The 14,795-nt window shown below is 35.8% G+C and overlaps 1 protein-coding gene across 1 annotated transcript; it reads right to left on the bottom strand.

Moving 5' to 3' along the window:
- Window positions 1–5,031: 5,031 nt before the first annotated feature.
- Window positions 5,032–8,737, bottom strand: LOC116109344 (deSI-like protein At4g17486). Its single transcript, XM_031395569.1, has 4 exons — window positions 8,317–8,737; window positions 6,803–7,064; window positions 5,955–6,022; window positions 5,032–5,334 (listed from the first exon to the last, which is right to left on the bottom strand). Exons 1-4 carry the CDS (start codon window positions 8,449–8,451, stop codon window positions 5,047–5,049), a joined length of 753 nt encoding a protein of 250 aa, XP_031251429.1. The 5' UTR covers window positions 8,452–8,737; the 3' UTR covers window positions 5,032–5,046.
- Window positions 8,738–14,795: the final 6,058 nt, after the last annotated feature.

Below are 14,795 nucleotides of genomic sequence, written 5' to 3'. Positions count from 1 at the left end.
ACCACCTTCGAGTGCCACCACCGGCTCACACGACCCAGATCCAGCACCATTGTCGGTGAAACCTCCCCCAACCTGAGGCCAGCGGCTTCTTTAACGAGCACCAGTTCCACCACCATCGTCGATGAGAGCTCATCTAACTTGAGGCCACCATATTCTTTAAGCACCAGCAGCGTTGTTTAACTACTTCATTAACCCATCGTCGACCACCCTCCTCTAACCCCACGCCGCCAGATCCAAATGATTTGTTAAAAGGTAACCCAAACAATGCAGCACACTGATTTGGTTTATGTTTTAGGATGCATTTGTTTTATATTTGTTTTATTATGCATTTGTTTAGGGTTTAGTTTATATTTGTTTTATTTTGCATTTGTATTATATTTGTTTATGTTTTACTTGTATGTAATGCAGTGTATGAATTTCATTAGTTGTTTGTGTTTTATTCGTAGTTGGTTAGGTTGTAGTTAATATGGTTGTATATGGTTAGGAGTAATTAGTTTAGTTAGTTGAATTGGTTACTATAGTTACTGTCAACTATAGTTAATTAACCATGGTTATTGGAAATTTTGGGCAGATTCGACATTGTTATTTGATCGTAAGAACAAATTACGATCATATGAACAAAAGTTAGTATAATTTGGTCCACCGTCATAGGATCGATTACTACTTTCAGTCATGGTTCTTAGTATCCTACGATACCTGATACGTATCATACGATACGATTCGATACAGGTCACCAACGATACGTATCAGAGAGTGTATCCTAAACCATTCGATACGTTAATATGTATCCTACGATAAGATACGTATCCGTTTGTATCCTTAAAAATATCGATATAAATCGATACGACTTTATTAATTTGGGCCAAAGATCCAAAAAAAAATTCGGGTCGAAACCGAGTCACCCAACCCGATTCACTAAAACCTGTCCAAATTTACCTATTTTGCATGGAGAAAGTGAAGAGGAATATGTATTACCCATTTTACATGATAATAATAATATAAGTGGAGATATAGATATTGACATTGATCTTGGAATTTTGTGATTAATTTTGATTATGTAATACCGTAATTTAAAGTCAATAATACCACAAAATTCTTTAATTAATCTTGAGGATTATATTAATTTTTAGAAAATTTTGATTATTTTATTAATTTTTTTGAAAAAGGCGTATCTTACGATACGATACGATACGCGATACACGATTCAAAAAATTAGGTTTTCGATACACGATACGATACACGATTTGATAATCATGCTTTTAGCAGAAGAGGAAGTTTCGATATTTTTCCAGACTTGGAGTTCATCATACACCCTGTTGGTCAACACTGCTTGTAGCTTTCTCTGCATTGATGACTTCAAGTAGTGTTGGATCGAACTAGGTAGCAATTTATCTGTGTTTTGTTTATGAGGTTTAAATGTGCATATGTGTGTTGGTAATGTGTTTGCTGATTATTATGGTGTCCCAATCCTGGTTGTCGTTTTCACAGTACTGTTATTAGATGAGTGATAATGTCAACTGGTCTACTGAGATGACCCACAAAATTCTGGTTCTGTTGTTTGAGCATGCGAAAACTTCCCAAGGTACTTTAATTAAAAACAGCAAATTACCAAGATATGTTGGATGACTTATCATCATTGGTTGGGAGGAGACTCAACATGACGCAACTAACCTCTAAGTATTTTCGCCTGAGAAAAGTATATCAAGCATGACGGAAATTGCTTCAACACACGGGCTTTGGTGTGGATCATGAGTCGCAAACTCCAACGTGACCCTTGAAGGTTTGGCAAGAATATATCAAGTTAAATTTCAAATTTTTAAATTCATATTAATCTACGACATTGTACTTTTACGAATTTTTTTTGGGACTGACAGATATTAATATATGTTTATTTTTCATTACTAGCAAAACCCACAGGCACAACAATTCTTCCACAAGGGACTTCCTCACAAGGAGCTTTATGAAGTCATATTTGATAAGCAAACTGCCACAGGGAGATATGCGTACACATCTACGTCTCAACTTGTGAAGAACTTCACTTCTTCCGATCAGGGACCGATTGACATTGATGATAGTGACTTCAAACCTAATCCGGATCAGACGATAGGGGAAAAACGGTCAAACACATCTGGTCATGCAAGACCGAAAAATAAGAGGAAGAGAAGTGGCTTAGGACAGGTACTTGTGGATGATGGCAGATTGACGGACGTGCTTGTGGAGAGGAGTATGAGATCGAGGGCTAGCAATCGCAGTGGAGATGAGGGGGACGAAGAGAACACCAGTGCTCCATCTGATTCGTTTTTCATGAGTCATTGTATTGACATCTTGATGGCCATGCAAGTACCCACAGAGTTTTACATGTCGGTTGTCAAGTACTTATATCAAAATCTAGGGTGGCGGGAGGTATTCGTCAAACTGCCACCCGAGGAAAATGCTAATTGGATTTATAACGACTTTCGCAATTTGTAGATGACCCTATATGTCTTAAGTGTTTGCCCATAGTTTTGTATGCGCCAATGGGCACTTATTCCTTTTACGGCTAACCCAAACTTTTTTTCAGCACCTTGATTTGAAAAATGTACCCAGATGTCTGCTACTGTATGAACTTATTCATTGTACTATTGTTTTGTGTGAGATAACATGTTTCATATGAGTTTGGGATTGTAATTAGAATTAAAAATTGAATGTTATATTTTGCTAAGTACTGCAACAACTATTAAATGATGATCAATGTTTTACAAATGTACAAGTTTAAATGGCATCGTTTAGGCATACAAGAAGAAGACGAAGTACTACAGATGACAAAAAAGAAATACTGACAGATATAACAGTTGCACTATGTGCTATTGTCATGTTGGAAACAGATGGGCGTCACTTACGACATACATCTGTATTGACTGGTCATGATTACATGTTGGAAGTACTAAATGATCATGATGATAGAATCTTTGATAAGTGCCGCATGGACAAAGACTGTTTTACAAACTTATGTTACATTTTGGCACAACAAGGGAAATTGCGAGCAACCAGGAGGATGAGTATTGAAGAACAAGTCATGATATTTTTTACAATCGTAGGTAAAAACGAGCCAATCAAAACGATGATAGAGGATTTCCAATATTCGGGTGAGACGGTCTCTAAATATGTTGGCAAAGTTTGCGAGGCGATATGTGAGTTGAAGACAGAGTTTATCAGGCCACTTGACTTCAGTGATGTTCCACTAGAAATATCAACCAACCGAAAATATTACCCTTTCTTTAAGGTACTTCTTCATTATGTTTTATATTAGTGGATAGTTAAGTTCATTGTGTTATTAATGTTGATAGTCGATTAATATTGCTAAAATTCAATTTTAATGATAGGACCGTATTGGAGCCATTGATGGCACACATGTTTATGCTTCGATTCCACAGGAGTTTGGCGATAGGTACCAGAATCGCAAAGGAACGTTGTCATAGAATGTAATGGTTGTATGCCACTTTAGGATGATGTTCACTTATGTCGTCACTGGATGGGAAATATATGCGCATGATCCAAGAGTTTTAAATTAAGTTCTTAATGATCCTAATTCTGGATTCCCACATCCTCCACCAGGTATAAGTATCTTCCTTACGTATTATAGCGTATTGGCTCCATTTTTTAGGCCCTGGAATTCAAGTAACATGCGTGATTTTATTACAGGAAAATACTATTTGGTTTATGTGGGTTATCCAAATAAAGAGGTGTTCCTTGCCCCTCACAGGTTAGTGGCTTACCATATTTATGATCACCGTCGTAACCGGAGGGGGCCACAAGAGTTGTTTAACTATAGACATGTATCACTTCACAATGTTGTCGAGAGAACCTTTGGTGTTTTAAAAAAAAGGTTCTGTATTCTCAATGGAATGAACAATTACCCGTTGGACAAACAAGGGAAGATTGTTATGGCAAAGACCCTATCTTCCAACGGTATACTGAAAATACGGGTAATGAGCAAGTATATTTTGATGGCTAAAACGAGGCAAAAGATGACGGAAATGGAAAGGGATCGAGTCAACCACAACAAGGTATTATAGACGACATGGCGACTCTACGGGATAACATTACGACTGAAACGTGGGCAACACATATGACCATGTCGTAGTTGTCAATGGAATATAGGTGTACAAACGATTCTAATGGTTGATAATTAGTAGCTTTGTCATATATGTATTAATGTGGTGTTTTTAAACAGTTTGAATATTACTTGAAAATAATGTGGGAATTTTTTTTTTTTAATTTAGTTGTTACGAAATTACCAATCAAATGTTTAATATTATTAAAATGTTAATTAATAAGTTTTTAGGTTATAATAATAAATTATTTTAACAAAATGCACCAAAATATTGTATTAATAAATCATTTATAAAAAATATACCACACATATATTTAACAATTTATTCTACTCAAATAAAAATGTCAAAATACTCTACCAAACATATTTTATTCAAATTTTATTCTCGTAATAATAACTCGGCCCAACTCGACAATACTATTTTAAAAATCTACCCAAAATAACAAAACAAACACACCCAAGTTTTTGTATTATTGCCTTGGCCCTAGCAGGTTTGGAAGGTTGCAACCACAAAAACATTTTCTTCCAAAATTCGAATTATAGATCTTTTGTTGATTTATCTAGCGACAAAGAAGCCATCATAAATGAACGTACAAGTCCAAATTGGATCCTGAAAGTTGACTTACAGATGAGCAAGTATCACACCCTAACAGGCAAAAAGATAAAAAATAAAAATGGAATTTTTTTACTTCACCGAATGAAAGGGTCTAAATCTACAAACATACATAAGCGCCTTGTGTCTTTGAAGAATGTAAGAACAGCCTAAAGCACAGCATGAGAACTTCCACACTTTAATGAAGAATCAAGCACGTAATCAGTTTGTGAGGAGAAAATACGTACAGATACATCAAACGAACCTTTGAGTCAATTGAACAAATATTAATTGGAACGATTGGACACTTTACATTTGATACAGAATGAATATCTTGCTGGGAAAAAAGTTTCCTCCTATATCACGATGTAGATTCAGTTGCGGTAGGACTTCTGATGGACTTTGCTCCTGTTGTGGATGGGGTATCCCCCTCGTTATTCTCAATATCTGAACTACTTGAAGGTTTAGCGCCAGTAGTGATGAGATTTTTAAACCAAGTTGCTTGAAATCTAGGTGTCCCTCTGATTAAATTGCTTGGGGAATCAGGAACAGGCCCATTGCTGTTGCCATTACCATTGTTAGCAACACCCAGAAGGAAACGATAAGCCACTTTGCTAGCCGAGACAATCTCTGTCCTGGCTTGTCTCAACTGCAATAGCACAAACAAGAAAGTAAAGGCAATGTTATTCACAAAGCAAAACTCTCAAACCTATTAATAAGGGTTTACATTTGAACTGTTATCATTAAATATCCAAACAAAAAAATGCTTGAGAGACACAAGAACTTAAAACAATTCCAATCTGATTACTCATCCACATTTCATGTCTGATGGCAATGGTACATGACAGCTACAAGCTTAATTCAAGCCACCAGATTTTAACACCGCTAAACAGTAAATGAAAGCAGATGTGAATGGCAACTCCTAAGTCCAAATTCTATAGTTTAGTGTAAGATTATGTGTTGAATAATCAGGAATAGGGAGTTACTTCTAAACCTTCACAAATATTCAACATCAAATATTCTCCACTACAGGTAAAAACATCAACATTTTCCAAGCATTTCCCGTAACAATTGGAATCAAGCAACATTGCAGAGCAAATGCATAAAATAACCACAAAAATTAACATTTATTCACAAATTGTACATGTGTGAGTGTAAAACAGTTATCTGTTATTCAATAGATCCAGCTATAGACATTCACATAAAAAAGGGGTAATATTCTGATATCCTGCAGGTTATAAGCAAACAAAATGCAGAATGGCATCTCACCCGTAATGCAGTGGTTCCCGCTACTTCCATGGCAGCATCACCAGCGTTGGCAAAACGATTAACCCAGCCTGTTACAGAAATTATAACAAGATTCATATTATCATTTATTACCATAATTCTACAAAGGAAGAAATAACCTATCAACACTGAAGACAATATTTTTAAATAGAAAAAACCTCTGGACAGGGCATAATCTCAGAAAAAAAAAACCTCTTTGAATAAAGTAGTCAACAGCACGGAGCACAAAAGCAATAAAAAACATGGTCCTCCCTCCCCTAATCTTCCTACTGATCCCCATTAAAAAAAAATTAAAAAAAAAAAAGGGAAGAAGAAGAAGAAGAAAGATAAAAGGACAACAAACTGAAGCTCAGTTGTTCTATCTTACATGTACAAACTCATAGTTAGAACAGACCATGGATTCAGCTAGAAGCCTAGTATAAAACAGCACCCATTTAACCCATTCCCCACCCCTACTCATGGTAGAGCTTGCAAGGGCAAGACAACCATGAACAAATTAAATTGCAAAATATACAATCAAATTTTTTATAGATCGCTTATCCATATCTGAGTTGATGCCTCTCTTAGGAATTAAAACTAAATAATAAAAAGAAAATAACTTGCATATCAATACATCACTAGCTGCTTTTATCATTGTTTTTATATTGCCTTTCCATTGTATATCTCAAAGTCTTGCTTAGTCAATTGAGCATCTGTACGCCAGTGCTCCTCATATATCAAACAGTTCACATGAAAAACGCATAGGAATCAATCCATCCCTATGTATCACAAACCAGAATTTAAGAATTCAAGTGGACGGATAGCAGACTACATAATCTGAAAAAGTTTACCTGGAAGCTTTGGCACACCAAGTCTTTCGCACAACTCATCACAAAAGTGGTTGCAGTTTCTGGATAACAAGTCATATGAACTTCCAGGCCACTCTCGACTAAGTTCCCGCAATATCTGATTCACCTTGAAGATTGAAAAGTTTGTTTTTCCAAGGACAATACATTCGCGATATGTATACATTGGATTCTTTCCAGATGGGCAGCTAAAAACTCCTGATCCATGTTCGCAGAACCCAAAAGACCATTCTTCATCGCCATATAACTGTCAAGTTCGGACAAAATTATCACTCAATATAATTAATGAAATAAGATATTAGCAATCAAAAGTTATATATCAAATAAATGTTAACGACAAAGAACATAAATTGCAAAGCTATAAGAATCTGAAATATACATGGAATAAACTGCAATTTGAACGCACCGCATAAAATAATATGGCTAACATGTGGCAAAGAGTATCCAACAAAACTAATAAGTGGCACCAATTTTCTTTTCTTCACAGAAAAATAAGAAATCATAGGTTTTCAAAGTTTGAGCATAACCCTTTCCCATAAAGTATTTCAAGAAGAGATGGTAGAGCAATCTCAGACTGGATGTGAGAAAGTTAAAGAAAATAAAATTGATTTAAATAGGCAACATAGCAGATGACATTGCTTTATATGACATATGGAGACCTTAGTTCTGTTTACAAGTTTAGATTCCCAAACAAGAGATACAACTATGTACAACTCAACTAATCCTAGATCTCAAACATACGAGGTTGCCTCCTTGCATCTTACAGCTCTGAACATAATGCGCACATAATGAAAAGAAACTAAGAAGCATAGCACTGCAGAGTAATATATCTTGACATAAACAGCCACAATCCTATGAATTGACAAGCAGGCCTCAAGGAGAAAGAGCTCCTACTATCCTTTCTAATGGACTCAAGTATATATTATTTTAACAAAGAAAACTTAGAGCAAGAATCCAAAACTAATTCTTCAAATTGAGTTGCACATTCCTTACAGTAACAATATTAGGAAAAAATAACCTCTAAGCTAGCCTGCAACTATTTCTCTGAAGGGCAATAAAGATCAGAAATCCATTCCTCATAAGTACACATCTGATTTGCTAGAGACGATGACCAGTAACTAGTCCAAGAGGAAGATCAGCCACAACCAGGGCAGAGTTCATTTTATAAATCCACAACACTCATAAGACACGCCCAATTAATTGACCAATAAATAGAGGCCCTGTAAGTGTAAGAGTAAACTCGAAGAATACAAACTTGACCTAATTTTAGGTGAGGCAGATTTGTCGGCAATTCTACTGTAAAGCATTAACACAATTAAACACACCAAACAAACACACGAAAATTGCAGATCTCACTACATTACACAACTAACACAATCAATTATTACCGTCATTCACATATCTAAAGACTGATATTACTTAAAAAACCTTGATCTCATTCACACTCACTCAGCAATGCACAAACACATTTAAACATAAAGATAGAGATAGAAAGGGACCTGAACAGCGCTGTGGAAGATACCGCCGACGCCAATACCGTCTTTGAAGATCTTATTGATTTGCATGATAGTGTTGTTGGTCTTGTCCGATCCACTATTCGTCACGTCGTATATGTGAAGTATCACATCCGTCATCTTCGCCTAAACCCTAGATTTTACCCTAATTGTGTCTGTTTTCACTTCCTACTTTCTTCACAAAGAAAACCAACTCTCGCTACTCTCTCTGTGTCCCTCTCTTCCTCTATCAGTCTGTAAAGCGAAGCAATCGAATTACTCGATTCAACGCTCTTTCCACTTTCACTTTTTTGCTCTGTAACTAATTTGAATATCTCCACCTCGAATCGCTCAATTTCTCTTTCCTTTTTTGTTTTTAAATTATTCTACCCTTTTTGGATATTTTATTTCTATTTTTATTATTATTATTATTATTTGTATTAAAGCGATAAAGAAAAGGTGAATAAGATAGATGGAGTTTCAAATTCTGAACCAAAATACCTTTTCAAATTTATATATAAGATAAAAGATAAAATATTAGTTACAAAAATACCCCTGGGTTTAGAGGAAACTACGAAACTGTTAGGTAGTTATCTTACAACTGTCAGTGAGTGATGGATATGATTAGCCCAAGGTGGAGGATGCGGCCCCCACGTTGTCACGCATGAAATTATTTAAACTTTGAGACATCGACACTTTAAAATACGATAATACCCTTGTTTTGGTTTATTACAAGCATTGAGCATATGAAATTGGTGACGAATTCTGGGATCTTGAGGGTAAAGATGGTGCATGCTGTATGGTCAGTTTTAAGATATTTAGGATTAGAAGCTTTTTTTATAACAAAAAATATCCTTAATTTATTAGAAATTTTGACCATATACTAGACTTAGCTCTCTTATGATTGCAAGAGAGAACTTAATTAGTATATTTCCCAAACTTGGGAGTTGGATCATTTTATGTTAATGAATTATTAATAATTATTTAATTGACTCATATTGATATACATTATATATTTATTTCAATTCAAACAAAATATAATTTAAAAGCTATTTGACACCTGTAATATTAAAGCAGCAAATCTCTCTAAAACCTAAATTCAAAAGCAGTGTGATGAAGTCACCATGTTGACCAAATGGACTAATTGTCTCTCTAACCACCATTAGTAGAGTTACTGAGGGTTTCAGTATAGTGAAGGTTAATCAAAGCTACTGATTTTGATTCCATGAATTTGAATATCAGAAAAAGAGTACCTATAACAGACAACAACAAAATTCAAATATAAAAACAAGAACAACCTCTAGATTAAAAACTTAAAAAAAAAAAAATTATGCAATTATTATTAGATAACATTCAACAAGGTTAAAAACACATTTGCTAACCAGCAGTCAAAATAAAAAGCTTCAAGCTACACAACACTTGCTATCAACCGTATCCTCCAATCACTACTTTGAAAGTAAGAGAAACAAAAATAAGTACTAAACAAACATATTAGAGATAGCTAACGGTCCGTTTGTTTTGTTATTTTCTACCCTATTGTTGATCCTATTTTCAGAGTAAGTGTTTGTTTTATTATTCAGAAAAAACAATCTTCAAAATTCGATTCTGACAATTTTGACCATTGTCTATCTATTTTGCAGTGCTTTCTTCACTTTTTTTGTCTTTCTCTTTGTTCTATCTTCACTACTTCAGCACCGTCACAAACAATCTTCCTCTCAATTCCCAAATCTATCTCCAAACGATCTTCCACCTGAATCACAAAAAAAACCCATCCTTTCAATTCCCAAATCTAACACCAAATGATCTTCCACCTGAATGAAAAAAAAAAAAAAAAACCCAAGATCTTGCAGCTCTCCTTCCCCAAGATCTCTATCCCAAAAGTGGCCATATAAATTAAATATGTTCCACCCACCGCACATTGTCTGTCTTTCGCCACCACCCATCACCGAGAATCTCTCTTCCTCTTCCACGACCTGTAACGACCATGCACTTCGGCCTTGACCACTACCATCGCATGATTTGATACCATCCACCACTATCGTCGGGCTTCAAGGTCCATCGTTGCCCGATCTTGAATAGCCACCACCCATCACCGTGAATCTCTCTTCCTCTTCGATGACCATTGAACCTCGCCGCAATGCCCATGCACTTCAACCTTGGACCACCACCATCGCATGATCTGATACCATCCACCACCATCGTCGGGCTTTGAGGTCCACTGTCACCTGATCTTGAACAGCCACTGCCCATCACCGGGAATCTCTCTTCCTCTTCGACGACCGTTGAACCTCGCTACAACGCCCACGCACTTCGGCCTTGGACCGCCACCATCGTACGATCTGATACCATCCACCACCATCGCCAGGCTTCGAGGTCCACCGTCGCACGATCTTGAACAGCCACCACCATCGTTGGCCACCCTCCTCCAACGCTATCTCCATAGGCAAGTTTCTTTGCTGGATGTAGGTACCTTTCTCTTTCACTTACTTTTTACATCAGTTAGCACCTATATGTTTCATTGTCTTTTTACACAGGTTGGCACCTGAAAATACAGGCAACATGACAATATTTTTAGCTCAAAAATTAAATTTAAATATACATAACTTAAAGTGGGGAAAAACTGGTTAATTAGGTCCAATTCTACCAATCTGTTCCCAGAATTCATTAAAAATACAAACAACAAATTGATGTAAATCTTGAAAGGCAAAAACAACAAAAAGAAAATACCAATAATGAAAAAAGAAAAAAGAAAGACAACAATGTGTGTTCAGTGTTGTGTGGCGAGTTCTTGGATGAATTTTGAGAGTAAAAATTTTTGGGATTATTCCAAATATTTTTTTGGGATTTCTCTAACTTGTATATTTATTTTGTAGATTCAGCATCGTAATTTGATCGTAAGAACAAATTATGATCATATGCACAAATGTCAATATAATTTGCCCGCCATCGCAGGATTAATTACTACTTTTAGCAGAGGAGAAAGTTTCGACTTTTTTCCAGACTTAGAGTTCGTCATACACCCTGTTGGTCAACATTGCCTGTATCTTCCCCTGCATTGACGACTTCAAGTAGTGTTGGATCAAACGAGGTAACAATTTATCTGTGTTTAGTTTATGAGGTTTAAATGTGTGTATGTGTGTTGGTAATGTGTTTGCTAATTAGTATGGTGTCCCAATCTTGGTTGTCATTCTCACCATACTATTATTAGATGAGTGATAGTGTGAACTGGTCTGCTGAGATGACCCACAAATTTCTGATCCTGTTGTCTGAGCAGGCGAAAACTTCCCATGGTACTTCAATAAAAACAGCAGATTACCAGGAAATATTGGATGACTTATCATCATTGGCTAGGAGGAGACTCAACGTGACACAACTAACCTCTAAGTACTTTTGCTTGTGAAAAGTATATCAAGCATGGCGGAAATTGCTTCAACACACGGGCTTTGGTTAGGATCATGAGTCGCAAACTCCAACGTGTCCCTTATAGGTTTGGTAAGAATATATCAAGGCACATTTTAAAATTTTTAATTCATATTAATTAATAACACCGTATTTTTACCCTTTTTTTTTTTGGACTGACATACATTAATATATGTTTATTTTACATTACCAGCAAAACCCACAAGTGCAGCGATTCTTCCACAAGGGACTTCCTCACAAGAAGCTTTATGAAGTCATATTTGAGAAGCAAACTGCCACAGGGAGATATGCGTACACATCTACGTCTCAACTGGTGGAGAACTTCACTTCTTCCAATCAGGGATCGGTTGACATTGATGATAGTGACTTTGAACTTGATCCAGATCAGAGGACAGAGGAAAAACAACCAAACACATTTGGTCATGCAAGACCAAGAAATAGCAGGAAGAGAAGGGCCTGGGACAAACACTTATGGATGTCCTTGGTAGATTGACAGACGTGCTTGTGGAGAGGAGGAGTATGGGATCAAGGGCTAGCAATCGTAGTGGAGATGAGGGGGATGAAGAGAACACTAGTGCTCCATCTGATCTGTTTTCCATGAGCCATTGTATTAACATCTTGACGGCCATCCAAGTACCCACAGAGTTTTACATGCTGGTTTTCATGTACTTATATCAAAATCCAGGGTGGCGGGAGGTATTCGTAAAACATCCGCCCGAAGAAAAGGCTAATTGGATTTATAGCGACATTCGCAATTTGTAGATGACCCTGTATGTCCTAAGTGTTTGCCCACAGTTTTGTATGCTCCAGTGGGCACTTATCCTTTTATGGCTAAACCAAACTTCTGTTCAACACCTTGATTTGAAAATGTCCCTAGATGTCTGCTACTGTATGAACTTATTCATTGTGCTATTGTTTTATGTGAGATAACATGTTTCATATGAGTTTGGGATTGTCATTAGAATTAAAAATTGACTGTTATATTTTGCTAAGTACTACTACAACTGTTAAATATTGATCAATGTTTTGCAAATGTGTAGGTTTAAATGGCATCGCCTAAGTGTACAGGAAGAAGACGGCGTTTTGCAGATGACAAAGAAGAAATACTGACAGATATAACCATTGCACTGTGCGCTGTTGTCGTGTTAGAAACAAATGAGCATCAACTATGACATACATCTATATTAACTGGTCATGATTACATGTTGGAAGTACTCAATGGTCATGATGATAGAATCTTTGACAAGTGCCACATGGACAAAGACTGTTTTACATACTTATGTTACATTTTGGCATAACAAGGGAAATTGCAACCAACCAGGAGGATGAGTATGGAAGAACAAGTTATGATATTTTTTACAATCGTTGGTAAAAATGACAATCATAACAATGATGGAGGATTTCCAACATTCGGGTGAAATGATCTCTAGATATGTTGGCGAAATCTGCAAGGCGATATGTGAGTTGAAGATGGAGTTTATCAGGCCACCTGACTTCAGTGATGCTCCATGGGAAATATCAACCAACTGAAAATATTACCCTTTCTTTAAGGTACTTCTTCATTATGTTTTATATTAGTGGATAGTTAAGTTCATTGTGTTATTAATGTTGATAGTCGGTTAATATTACTAAAATTCAATTTTGATGATAGGACTGTATTTGAGCCATTGATGGCACACATGTATATGCTTCGGCTCCATAGGAATTTGGCGATAGGTACCGAAATCACAAAGGAACGTTGTCACAGAATGTAATGGTTGTATGCGACTTTAGGATGATGTTCAATTATGTCATCACTGGGTGGGAAGGATCTGCGCATGATTCAAAAGTTTTAAATTCAATTCTTGATGATCCTAAATTTGGATTCCCACATCCTCCACCAGGTTTAAGTATTTTCTTGACATATTATAGCATATTGGCTCCACTTTTGAGGCCTTGGAATTCAAATAACATGTGTGATTTTATTACAGGAAAATACTATTTGGTTGATGCGGATTATCCAAATAGAGAGGGGTTCCTCGCCGCTTATAGACGAGTGACTTACCATATTTCTGATCACCACCATAACCGAAGGCAGCCACAAGAGTTGTTTAACTACAGACATGCATCACTCCGCAATGTTGTCGAGAGAACCTTTGGTGTTTTAAAAAGAAGGTTCCGTATTCTCAATGGAATGAACAATTACCCATTGGACAAACAAGGGAAGATTGTTATGGCATGTTATGTACTTCATAATTTTATCAGAATGTACAATATGGAGGACCCTATCTTCCAACGGTATATTGAAAATATGGGTAATGAGCAAGTATATTGTGATAGCCAAAACAGGGCAAAAGATGGCAGAAATGGAGAGGGATCGAGTCAACCGCAGCAAGGTATTATAGACAACATGACAACTTTATTAGATAACATAACGACTGAACTGTGGGTAGCACATATGACCATGTCATAGTTGTTAATGAAGTATACGTGTAACAACGATTCTAAGGGCTGATAATTAATAGCTTTGTCATATATGTATTAATGTGGTGTTTTTAAACAGTTGGATTAGTACTTGAAATTAATATAGGTTTTTTTTTTTTTTTTTTAATATTTAGTGGTTACGAAATTACCAATCAAATGTTTAATATTATTAAAATGTAAATTCATAAGTTTTAAGGTTATAATAATAAATTATTTTAACAAAATGCACCAAAATATTATATTAATAAATCATTTATAAAAAAATATATCAAACAAATATTCAACAATTTATTCAACACAAATAACAAGGTCAAAACACTCTACTAAACATATTTTATTCAAATCCTATTCTTGTAATAATAACCCAACTCAACTCCCCAATACTATTTTAAAAATCCTATCTAAAATAACAAAACAAACGGACCCTAAATTAACCGGTCTTTTCAAGCAATAATAATAATTGAAATGAAATAAAACCTTACTAACCCATCAATTGAAGAATAAAATCCGAGAGGCCTAAAATTATCAGTTAAATATGAAACAATTGAGTTTGTTTTAATCGTTAAAATTACCTTTCGATTTCTAATTTTTCTAGAAGCAAA

This window comes from Pistacia vera, unplaced genomic scaffold, assembly GCF_008641045.1.
Source record: "Pistacia vera cultivar Batoury unplaced genomic scaffold, PisVer_v2 Contig578, whole genome shotgun sequence".
In the NCBI taxonomy this organism is placed as follows: domain Eukaryota; kingdom Viridiplantae; phylum Streptophyta; class Magnoliopsida; order Sapindales; family Anacardiaceae; genus Pistacia; species Pistacia vera.
This window is presented reverse-complemented; position numbering and strand designations above follow the sequence as displayed.